The 13118-nt window shown below is 29.2% G+C and overlaps 1 protein-coding gene across 2 annotated transcripts in view; it reads right to left on the reverse strand.

Moving 5' to 3' along the window:
- Positions 1-2838: 2838 nt before the first annotated feature.
- Positions 2839-13118, reverse strand: part of LOC118183545 (WD repeat-containing protein 82-like) — a 75267-nt gene continuing 64987 nt past the window's right edge. For both annotated transcript variants that reach the window (XM_035353138.2, XM_035353137.2), the window contains 2 exons: positions 9537-9679; positions 2839-7030 (listed from right to left, as the gene is read on the reverse strand). In XM_035353138.2, coding sequence (XP_035209029.1) covers positions 6992-7030; positions 9537-9679 — 182 coding nt within the window. In that variant the 3' untranslated portion in view covers positions 2839-6991. The remainder of the gene's footprint in view (positions 7031-9536; positions 9680-13118) is intronic.

The following is a 13118-nucleotide window of genomic DNA, read 5'->3' on the forward strand; positions in this document are numbered from 1 at the left end:
TCAAAATTCTCGCTGTTCATTATGGATTCAACCTTCTACGCTCTACACCATCGATCTTGCAAAGTCCCCCCCTTTTTTTCATGCACATATGTATTCCGTAGGAAAAAAGTTAAAAATTCTTTAAAAAAAAAAAAAAAAAAAGCAGAGTGAAATTATTAGATATTTTTAACCTTATAAAATTACATGCAAATATTTTCGGTATTTTATTAAACTTTCATGATTAATAATACAGCAATACAAATGCAACTGAATATATTTTACTTAAATTATCTGGTATAGTTGCAGATATACTATTTTGAGAATAAATTTAATTTTAAAAGGTAAATTTATAAACAAAAAATTGAGCAATGGTAGTTTTGATATTATGATAAGACTGCATCAGCCAAAATTAAATTCTTTATATGCCACGCTAGCAATATTATTATTTTGGATTTATTATACTCAGGGTTCATAGCCACATTTTAGTTAAAAAAATAAGCACCTATAAGCACTTTTCAAGCACATTTTAAGGAAAAAATAAGCGCCTGTCTAATTACATTATACACAACTGCATAACCTTAAAAGAAAAATTAGACTTGTAATTTAAAATATTAGTTATGCAATATTTATTAAGAGAATGAGCATTACCTCAACAATGGAAAACAATTCACTTTTTTTTTTAAATTTTAAATGACAGTTCAATTTACAGAATTAGTTTACAATGAGAGAAAAACATCTATGCAGAACTAAACTATATTACAAAATTTAATGATGATATTTCAGTTGAAAATATAGAAAATAAATAATAATAAGCCATTTTAATTGTATTCGTTTGGCACCTAATAATAAATACAATGTATTTTTCCACTCATATTAATATTTAAATAATTTAACTTAAATCAAAATTCTGAACATTTTCTAAATTTTCATTGCATAACAGTTTTCCCTTAACATATATCCCAAGCAAAGTAATTTAAGTAATAAAGAGGCACATTTCTGAAATCAGAAGACAGGAAATTGCTTCATTCAGTCATCCTTTAACAGTAAAAGCTTAACTAACCCGCATACTCGAAATTCCCGAATATTCCGGATAGTAACTGGAAAAAGAGGAGTGGGGGAGATTGTAGCTGTTCTTTAGATTTAAATTTAAGCTAAATAAATTATTTTGACATTTCGATATGTGCATCATATAAAAACCAACGGAACTGAGAAATATTCTGCTTAGAAAGCACAGTAAAACTCTTTTAAGTGTGCATAAACAAATCTCAGACTGAACATCAAAATTAATTATCAATGCAAAATACCGCAAACGTTATTGCGCAATACGTGCTTCCATATGGGATATTACGCAATCGGAATCAACACCTGCCGGTATTCGGAGAAAAAAGAACTAAATAAAGGAAAAGAAAGAGACTTACTAATCTGGGGTGTTTCTGATTCTAATTTTCAACAGACTGTATTAAATTTCCGGAATAGAATCAATCTTCGCTTGGGTTGGGTAAACCGCAAAAACTTTTAGTCCTATTCAATCCAGATTGGACAGTGACCAAAAAAAGTCCGCTGCTTCAATATTAGAGATTTTGCGGAGAAACTCCCAACCTCCATACTGTATAATGTATAGGCAAAGAAAATGAAATTATTTTGACTATTCGATTACTTTCCTTTTATTTAAGCCATTCCGAATATTATTCCTTAGAAAGCTAATCTGTGTAAAAACACACCAATTTTTGGAAGTTTATCTATACTTCAGCAGTTACTGCAACTATACTATTATAAATATTCATACATATACTCATAATATAAGCATAACGATCTTAATAAACACGAATATGAGCTGACCACGCGGAATGAGAATGCAAATTATTAAAATCTTGATAGAAATTCAAACGTGTGTAGTATTTGGGTGGGAGGAAAAGAATACCGAATGTACCGGAATTTTCTACGTTTTCGCAATTCTTTGGCCAATAGAACGACGTGCACCTGTCTGTACTCTCGCACGCACCATAGGTTACGTTAATGCAGAGGAAGGGGGGTAAGCAATTTTCGTGAGTATGATTCACCATCTGACGTTGCATATAACAAAGAAAAGTTGTTTATTTAGTTTCGGCTTTGGTACAGGGAAAAAATGCGCTTTCATTAAAAACAAAGGATTAAAAAAAAGCACTAAAAGCAAAAAATAAGCACTAAAAACAAAAAAATAAGTGCTTTAAAGAAAAAGTAAGCACCTATAAGGGCCTTTATATTTTATTTTCAAATATAAGGACTTATAAGCACTTGTAAGAACCGCTACGAACCCTGTATACTGGATATCAAAAGACAACTCACAACAACAAACCAGTGCTTAAATTCAGCTAGAGTTTTGATACTTCTCATTGTTTGAAAGGATGTCAATTCTAGAATGCCGAAGTTCTAAAAGAGATGACCTTAATTGTGAAATTAAATACCAGTAGTAGCAAACAATTTTTTTATTCATATAGAATTTCTTTTAAAAGTTAGTAAAACTGATATTGATTCTATAATTACAGGGCAAGTGAGGTATATACTGAGTATGCACTGTGAATAGGTAAATACACAGAAAATCTTTTAACTGTACGTTGAAATGGACACATTTGCAAAAATGGATTTAAATCAAAACAGGGGTTCTTAACCCGATGGGATATGAAACAAAAAATAACTTTTATTCAAGTTTTGGTATTTAGCAATATTTTCTATACTTGCTTAATTTCTAAACCACATTAAAAATAATCTAAATGTAAATAAATGTATATGTATTTTTTTAGTTCTGGAAAAAGGGGGGATTGATAGTCTAGCAGTAGTGAAAGGGCAATGCAATAGCATGGGACAATCAAGTGTAACTAATAAGGACTTCCAAATGATTCTTTTATTAAGAGTCTTAACTCAGTTACATTTTGCTATTTAATACATAAAGCAACATAACAAAAAATGTTACAATACAATAATACAAAATGTGCACTTAATATCTGCACCTGGGAAAAGTTCATAAAAAGTTGACAAAATATTAATACATTACTCACCATACAAAGTTAATAATTACCACAACATACATTTTAACTGCATTACAATGCAGATGCAAAGACAAATGAGACACACAAGCTCCATAATTTCAGAACTACACATTTTTGAAAAAGAATTTCTGCCCTATTGATTAAAATCAAACACCAACGAGCTAATGTAATATGTTGAAAATACTGTTCCACTTTTTAAGCTACAGGCAATAGAATTTTACAAGTTCAAATAGACTTTCAATCGAACAGTTTTCATTTTTAACCAAAGGACAAATTAATTCAATAAATTTATATAAGAGAAAAGAACACTTGGATAAAATAAATTATATAAGATAGTTGGAGTGTAGTTAAATATACATCTATAACACATTTCAATCTTAATATTTGTAATGTTATAGAAAGAAAATGCATTGCTAGCACCAATAATAACTAACCTTCTATTACCAACCAATACATGGTCCCCTACATACATACACATATATAAAACTTTACCCTGTATAACAATTGAGAAAAATATACCATAATACATACAAGAGTTCAAATAAAAAAAAAATAAAAAGCTCATTATTGAATAAAATACATTTTGTTACCATTACACTTACATTATTTTTAACAGTATCATTTTAATACATATAAATACAAAGCTCAGTGTAGAAGCTGGCAGATTGACTGGGATTACAACACTATATTATATTATTTAAAATACAGGACTTTTTTTTTTTTCTTTTTTAATAATTTATATACAGCAAACCAACAAAATAAAGATTTCAAACTTTTACAAACACTTAATCTGGTCCTGCCAGAATAATGCACATGGCTAATATGATTTTTAAATGTTTAATATAATTTAGTATTCTTCAAACAAAGTTCTCATTGGAAATTATTGGGATATAACAATATAAAATTCTATGTTTCCTATTCTTTTAGATTAAGTCTTCTGTAAGACCAAGTTTTCTCACCTTATTATCAAGGAAACATGTCTTATTATTATTATTATTATCATGGTCTTAAGAAGTGACATTGAAAAATAATTTTAAAGTTGGAAAGATTTTTGTTAATATTTTTTTGTTAGATCATTTGTCAACTTTTGGAAGAATGAAGTCTTGATGTATATCTTGATTTTGCAGTCATACTTACATTATACTGTTATTGCAATACTTTATTATAAGCTTCATAAAGTACAAGATCATTTTCAGTACAAAGAAATCAAAACTAAGAAGTATTGAATATAATTGAAACAAATTATTTTTAACAATTCTTACTGATAATATTTAAACAATATGAAAGTAGATGAGCACTGAAAGATAAAATGCTATTTCTGCCAAGGAAATATAATTTTTAGTAGAAGATGAAAGAGAAGAAAATACTGACAAAATAAAAAAATATTGAGTACTAAAACAGATCACATTTAAAAAAAAAAAAAATCTGCTCACAGTTGATCTAGTAATACATATAAAAAAAAATTAGCCTATAATGTTGTTTCTAATGTACATTCCCATAAATATTTAAAAGCTGAGATATCTAATAAGTTTCAATACAATGGAAAATGTATGAGCTCAGATGTATAAGCTGAAGAAGAAAGCAATACCTTTTTAATAAAAATATCTGAATATTAGCAGATGTGGCATAGCGGAAGAAGAAGAAAAATAGTTCAATAATGTTTTACATATTACACTAAAATTACAACCCCCATAAAAACCAGATTATTTTATAAATAAAACTATATAAAACTTTCAAAATAAAAGGGAAACCTGTAGGCAATAAAAACAAAGTCAGATCTAAAATATTTGAACTTCATGTATCTGAAAAATGTAATACTGATGGAAATACAGAAATTAAAAATGCTTAATGCTAAAAAAAAAAAAAAAAAATAAAGCCTGCTTTAAAAAAAAATGGAATTAAAATGACATAGCATCCTTTCATTCAAGAGAATATAATCTTTAGTCCAATCAAGAGAATACAAAATCCTAGAAAGTGAAAAATGACATTAGAAGTTAGTTGATCAGAAATACACTGGATTATAGCAAATTTGATTATAGCAAAGCTCTTTAGGGCTATCTGCCAAAGATAGATCCCTTCATTCAGGACTTTACCCAATTACCCATGTTTAAATGTCTTGTACATTATGCCACTGATGAGATAAAAATATTTGTGAAGAAAGCAGAAAGAAAAATTTTTGCCAAATGTATTTAAAAACAGACGTGTTTTGAAAAAAATATGGCATCTGCAACAAATCTAAAAGAAATCTCAAAGCAAGGGGCTCAGGAGAGCTTTATCAAGAATCTATTAATTAAAATCTATAAATACTTTAAACAAATAAGATATGCTAGATATCAAATTATTACTACTTGCTTCATTCAAGATCATGAATTGCACCTTTTTGCTAAACTTGATTTTTACTACCATAAATGTATGATTTTGTTGAATCTATTAAAAAATACAAATATTATAGTAAACACATAAAGGCAATACATAGTATTTGGGAAGAAGGGATGTATATATAATATACAAACACACAACAAATATTATACATTTAAAAATACAATTAATTTTATTATTTTTTTAATTAAATCTGAGATTTGTACACCTTCAGAGATAATGCAAAAATTTTGTTAAAATTACATGAAATAAAGCCCAGTTTTAAATAACTGTAAAAATTATCAAAATGCAATTCACTACATTGAAAAGTTATTTTCAGATTAAATTAAGTTAAGTATTTAAAAAACTACAATTAAGTAATTATGAAACGAGTTCTGCAAATAATATTTCAAAATAATATTATCCTGATTATTGCTTATTTGATTTTACTTTAGCAGTGATTGCTAAAATATATCACAAAGCAAAGACACTGAGGCATATTCTCACATTAAGACATTAAAACTCTTTCAAATGAAAATTCTTTGACATTCTCATAAATAATGAGAAATTCATATTATTTACATCTATTAAAACATTCATAAATAATGTTTTATTTTACATTAACTTTGAAATTTGATAATTCAATAATCTTAATAGTTAAATTTGGTCTGAATTACACCACAGGATTATATTTCACACATCGCTTATAAAATTCTTAATATACATATTATTTGAATTTTTTGCTAGTCTCTTCTGTTAATTAACTAAAAACGCCCTTTCAGCATTTAACTTGATTATGCATACAAAATACCAAAGACCACGACAGCACGGAAGAGACTGACCTGCATATTTAAAGTCTTCATACGATTCTATCCCTATGGTAGTAACAGCAATATTTAAGGAAAACTTTAAGTAGTGTTCATGAATCTAACATTAACACTAAATGCTAACAAAACATAAAATAGGACATGGGAAAAAATATATGCCTATTATACATTTTACAGAATCTGGGGGGAAAATTAAGTCTATACCCCAAAATTACAAAAAACACTTTGAAACATAACATTAACGTAAGAAAATTTGCTCATCGTACTAATTATTCCCCCCCCCCCTTTTTTCAGTCTCAGCTGCCATACCCGTTAGGTTCAAAGACCTTGAAAAGTAAAATGTTGTGCGAATCTGTAAAAAGGAACAGCTGTTTCGATACAAGCAAAACAGCACCATAAGCGAAAAATTCAACATTAGAAATAGCTCATAATTCATAGGCACTATAAAGTTGAGATTTTTATTATACATATACAATGAATGTCAATGACTTGATTGTAGATAGATATTTATGATAGTGTTACATATTTCATTAACAAGACATATGTACAAAAAATTCCTTTGGTTGAATTTCTTTAGTAGAGATAAATTATTACCTTGAAATGATTTTTCATACAGCACTTACAACACAACACAATATAAAACAGCACATAAAGTAAAAGAAAAAAGTGCCAAGTCTGAGACTGTCTTAACATGATATATATGACTAAAAATTTCACATCATGGTTTTAAGGTATCACAGTTTATTTAGAGTATGTGACAAATGAACTCCCTCCTCTTCTTCCTGAACTTCACGAGAAGTATCACAGTTCATCATCTGGCATTGATGGCAACCAAAACGCCTACAACAATAATACATTTTTTAAAAGAAAGTGTAGAACAATAACACAGTTTTAAATCATGAAGATGTAAATATTGGTTTTTAATGAAAGTTTCCTGCCACCGCAACTATTATATGCGCGTTTGTATGTAACATTGTATGTAAACAATAAATGCGCATTGGCATGTTTAATCATACTTTGTTAAATGATTTTTGGCATTTGAAAGAGAGTCTTTCTTAACCACTATGATGTGGAAAAAAAAAAAAAAAACCTGTTATCATTAAGTACAAGGTGTCTGAAATAGAAGTATGACACTACCAGATTAGAACCATCATTTACTTCTGGTTCTACTGCAAAAAGTTACAGAATGTCACCAAATTAGGTGTATAGCTTTAGGTACTAATGTTGTATCATATGACACTGTGAAAGTTTGCTATCGAAAGTTCAAAAACAAAGATTATGACATTCAAGAAGCAGAGCACTCTGGCCAACCTGCTGATGATGAGACCTGCCTGCGAGAACTTCTGAAAGAAGATCAGTATACACCACGCTACAGCTTGCTAAGGAGTTACATATTAGTGGCATGTCCATTAGCCACGGTATGCATTGCAATAAGAGGTACAATTTAAATTGCTGGGTGCTGCATGAGCTGACTCAAGCAGGTAAGGACACATGTGTTCGGGTCTGCACTAATCTGTTCGAGTATAAGCGCAAGGACAAAATTTTGGACCGGATCCTCACCTGTGATTAAATGTCGATTTATTTCAACAACACAGGGTAAAAAGCGGGTTAGTCTTTGCCCGGTGAGCCCATCAGCAGCGTCGCAAATGCAATTTGACTAACAAAAAGATCGTATTTTGTATCTGGTGGGATTGTCATAGTATTATCCATAAAGAGCATCTGAAAAAAGGAAAAATCCTCAACAGTACAGTTTACAGCAAGATGCTAGTCCCTGTTAACGCTGCTATCTAGGAAAAATGTCGAACTGAGTTCCAGAGCAAAAACATAACGTTCCATCAAGTAATGCAAGACCACACGTGTTTGCATTCACTGGTTGGACTCTGTAATGACTCGAATTGGATCTTTTGCCACACCCACCAAATAGCCCTGACATATTTTCTTCAGACTTTTACCTTTTTTCACACTTGCAGCTACATGTTGTCGTCCATTCTGCACAGGACATCCGAAATGAGTTGAACAGTTTTTAACTACCATCTACCAAGTTTCTGGGCTGAAGGCTTTGAAAAATTACCAAAAACGGTGACAGAAAATCATAGATTTGGGTGCTAATTACTACCTGCACTAAAGGTACTGATTTCATGTTTTTTTCCTAACTTTATTAAGAACATTTTTTGGTGGAAAACTTTTGTCACAACTAGATGTATTTAACTGAAAGATGTATGCTGAAGGATATAAAACTCAAATGATTGCTTTTGATAGGGAGAGGCTTGAAGTATTTAATGATATTTGTATATTATCACATTACAAGATTCAACGCAGTCCTTGTAATAAGTTCAAAAAGTTCTCAATCACGCCTAATTTCAACTACCAAACATATACAAGTACTACGTATTTTTTCAGTTTGAACTTTTATAAGAAGTTTAACAAAGTTAACTGGTCTCGTTAAAAAAAATTAAGCAACTTTCCCTACATTTCATAAATAAAACAATGTATATAAAGAAGCTGTTAAATATTTGAAATTCAGCTACTGTTACTTTAAACTACTTAAAATTTCACCAATAAAATTAAAATATTCTTGTTTTATTTTTAACAGGCAAATAATGTGTCTAGCATTTTTATTTATTTATTTTTTTAAAAAGCGTACTCCATTATAAGAACGGGGAGGAGGAAAAACCAATTTCTTTGCAAAATGAGAGGAGGATTTTTTTTTTTTTTTTCTTTCTTTTTGTATAACCATTTCTTATGACTTTTTCTAAAATCAAGCTCCTTCAAAGATTATTTTCAATAAACTCTGTACACTTCAAGTTTTTTAAATAAATTACCTTAACCGTTTGACTACTAAGTAATTCTTGCAAGAACACATGAAAACTGCAGGTTTTATTTGACTTTATGATGTCAAATAAAACACTCTCATTTACACAAATATCAATCAATTTTAATAATTCTTTTCGTATTGTAAAGCAATAAAGACACACTGAAATTTGCGGTTTTTGAGACAAATGAACACTCCGCTTTTCTGCCACGTAGCAGTCAAATGGTTAAGAAACTTAGCTGATATTGCTAATACTTTACTAACATTTTAAAATCACTATTACAAACTGCAGTATTAAAAATTTACATTTTAAAACTCTTTTTTAAATGTGATAAAAATTTGGCTATTTTTGAAAAATACAAGTTTATATCAAGCAAATCTTCAATAAAAATATAACATTATCATTTCAACAGAAAAAGTATTAACATTTTTGGTTAAAAAATATATTTGATTTAATTTGCTTTTAAATATTCTAAAATGGGGCAAATCTCAAGACTAGAACATTTAATTAATTTTATACAAATGTAAACATACCATCTGATTAGATGCAGAGACCAACATCATATATTTTGGATTAAACTGCACACAGTGCACAGGATTACTATGGCCACACTGTAATAGAGCAGTACGCAAACCAGTATCAGAATTCCAGACATGAATAGCCCCATCAGTTGAACCTACAATAGTACGATTATACACAAAAATTAGTTTACAACTACATAGCAGGCAGCAATTTCCAATATACATAAATTAATAATAACCAAATAGACTTTCCTTTTAGCTTCTTTCCTAATCATCCATCCACTTTTTATTATTTTACACTTTTAGTCTCATAGATTATGAATACTTTTAGTGTAAATTCTGCTACACTTTTAGAGAATATTTTAAAATGATATACATAATGAACATAATATGTGGTAAAAGAAAATTTTTATCCAGACATTATGAAGGGTGAGTTTGTTCCCTATATAATGCATCTAAAAAATAAATAAATGTATTAACTTTAAAAAAGCAACACTCAGGAAAAACTGTGATAGAATTCAGAACTACTCATACTCATCTATGTTCTTAAAAGATAAAACTAGTGTCAAGAAAAAAATTTAATGCATACTTAATATTTTTATAAATGCTTCTTTTCCTTAATGTGTACACATACACGTCTTCTCGTAAAAATTAATTTTAATGAGCAAGATTTTAAAAGAAATAAAATGTGGTTCATATATTTTGATTTATGTATATGAAAGCAAATACTCTGGTTGCATCTAACTGGGCTCCTTTTTAATCATGCTATTTTTATAGGCTTAATAATCAACATACAATAGCTATGGATTTCTAATCATCATAAGTGATACACAATTACATTGAAATAACTAAACATATGATTTTAAAAGTAACTAAAATAAACTTTTAAGAGCAAAGAAAAACACAACTAAATGGTTAACAAAGCCAACAAGAAAAGCATACCTTTATTCACTCAAGCTAAATGGAGGAGTTAATTCCCTTCCTCCTCAAAATTGCAAAACAGAACATAATTTTACATTAATTAAAAGCTACAGACCGAATTTAATATATCTTTTAAAGACAGAAAATATTTTTTCTGAAGATAATGATTTAATATTAAAATATTTAAAGGAAACTTGCACAGGACTGAGGTACATCTTGGCTAGGATGAAGAGCAAAAGAGAGTAGGTTAATACAGCAGAAAGCAGATATGTCTAACTTGCTTATGTACAGCAACTGTTCCATAAGTATGACACAACAGATGCATAAATAATTTGAGTACTAAGTTATATACACACTGGAGATTTTAAAAATAAAAACACATTTTAAAAATAAAAAAAATGTCGACTCCACTGGTAGGTATGAATGCAAGATAACATTCAAGAATTTTGTTTATTGACAAATTATGAACCTGACTACTTTCAAATTACAAAATACACACTATCATTTCTGTTTACTTGTGATTAAAAATCTGATGTATACACCACATGACTTCCTTGTACGGAATATTAAATTATACGCATTTTTTCTTGCATTTCATTTAACTTATTAGATTGAATTAAACCTACTTCGCCGATAGCTCATAAACCACAATAGAATAAATGCATTCTTTAAAATTCACTTTGTTTACCAAAACGACACTCTGGCGCTAGGTTTACTTAACAGTATTATATTTCATTCATATTATAACTCAGAATGCACAATATTTATACCATTTAAAGAATTATCTAATCGTTGCCACATGTTCTATTCAAATACTATAACAAAGAGCTAGAACGATGTATAAAAGAAATTAAGCAAACAAAACGAAAAAGAAACAGTTTTTCACAGACGATTGAGTATTTCTCATTCAATTAATTCAGTTTTCACTTCGCGACAAGGCAAAAATACAAAAAAACTCAAAATATCTGTATTAAAAATTACGAAGTAAATCTTAAATACTTATTTCCTCGAAAAAATTCCAGAAAGGATTAAGCATGATTTAATTCGCAATAATAAATGAAGGCGTTATTTTTCTGTTGCGAAGCTTAGTGTCTCTAGATTGGCAACAAATCTACGATTCTGCTGTTTCAAATGTAAACAAATATGTCCGCCATGTTATTTAAAACTTAACTGCACTTAAATAGCTTTTAAATTGTTGATAATTGTACAAATATTGCTTCCAGAATTACGAAAGGCATAAAAACTTTAACTGGAAGATAAGAACAACATAATTCAATCATTTTAAAAGCAAAAAACGTACAATTTACAAACATATAAGAGTAAAGAAACTGAGATCACTGAGCCGGGTAACAGAGTGTATATATTTATAAATGTTTGGCGTGGCCGACTGAAACCAAAATACGAGGTGCACATCTACATGTTATAGTAGTCTTATATACAAAATTTCAACGTTCTTAGGCTACTCGTTTTTGAGTTATGCGAGATACGTAAGTACACACGCACGTACGTACAGACGCCACGAAAAATTCTCTTCAGAATTCATTTTAAAGCAGTTTTTTTAGTTTTTTTGGAGGAAAAGAGTCTTTTATTCTGTCTTTTTGTATAGATATCATGCAAAAACATCGTTAAATTGCATTCGAAAGTGGTCAAAGTGGATATTTTCATTGAAATATGCTGCCTGAAGCTTTTTGCGATTACAATACTTCCTTTTTACTTCGTACAAGGAAGTAAAAAACAAGCAAATAAATAAATAAATAAATTAAAAATAAAAAATAGGGGCTAAATTTTTACATAAATCAAACATATCAAGAAAGATTTTTATATTACTCGACAGCTGACAATACAAGGGAAAAGATAAATATACCGGGTGGCCATAATTAAACTGACAGTGCTCACAGTGTTCTGTAGCGCGATCTATTTGCGAGAATGACGCCACATTTTGTAGGAAGATTAAACAAGACGGGAGACGAAGGATTTCGCGAAAAAAAACGACACTCTGGCGCTAGGTTTACTTAACAGTATTATATTTCATTCATATTATAACTCAGAATGCACAATATTTATACCATTTAAAGAATTATCTAATCGTTGCCACATGTTCTATTCAAATACTATAACAAAGAGCTAGAACGATGTATAAAAGAAATTAAGCAAACAAAACGAAAAAGAAACAGTTTTTCACAGACGATTGAGTATTTCTCATTCAATTAATTCAGTTTTCACTTCGCGACAAGGCAAAAATACAAAAAAACTCAAAATATCTGTATTAAAAATTACGAAGTAAATCTTAAATACTTATTTCCTCGAAAAAATTCCAGAAAGGATTAAGCATGATTTAATTCGCAATAATAAATGAAGGCGTTATTTTTCTGTTGCGAAGCTTAGTGTCTCTAGATTGGCAACAAATCTACGATTCTGCTGTTTCAAATGTAAACAAATATGTCCGCCATGTTATTTAAAACTTAACTGCACTTAAATAGCTTTTAAATTGTTGATAATTGTACAAATATTGCTTCCAGAATTACGAAAGGCATAAAAACTTTAACTGGAAGATAAGAACAACATAATTCAATCATTTTAAAAGCAAAAAACGTACAATTTACAAACATATAAGAGTAAAGAAACTGAGATCACTGAGCCGGGTAACAGAGTGTATATATTTATAAATGTTTG

This window comes from Stegodyphus dumicola, chromosome 4 (genome assembly GCF_044657685.1).
Source record: "Stegodyphus dumicola isolate Sdum_Otavi_A_Nest chromosome 4, ASM4465768v1".
Lineage (NCBI taxonomy): Eukaryota > Metazoa > Arthropoda > Arachnida > Araneae > Eresidae > Stegodyphus > Stegodyphus dumicola.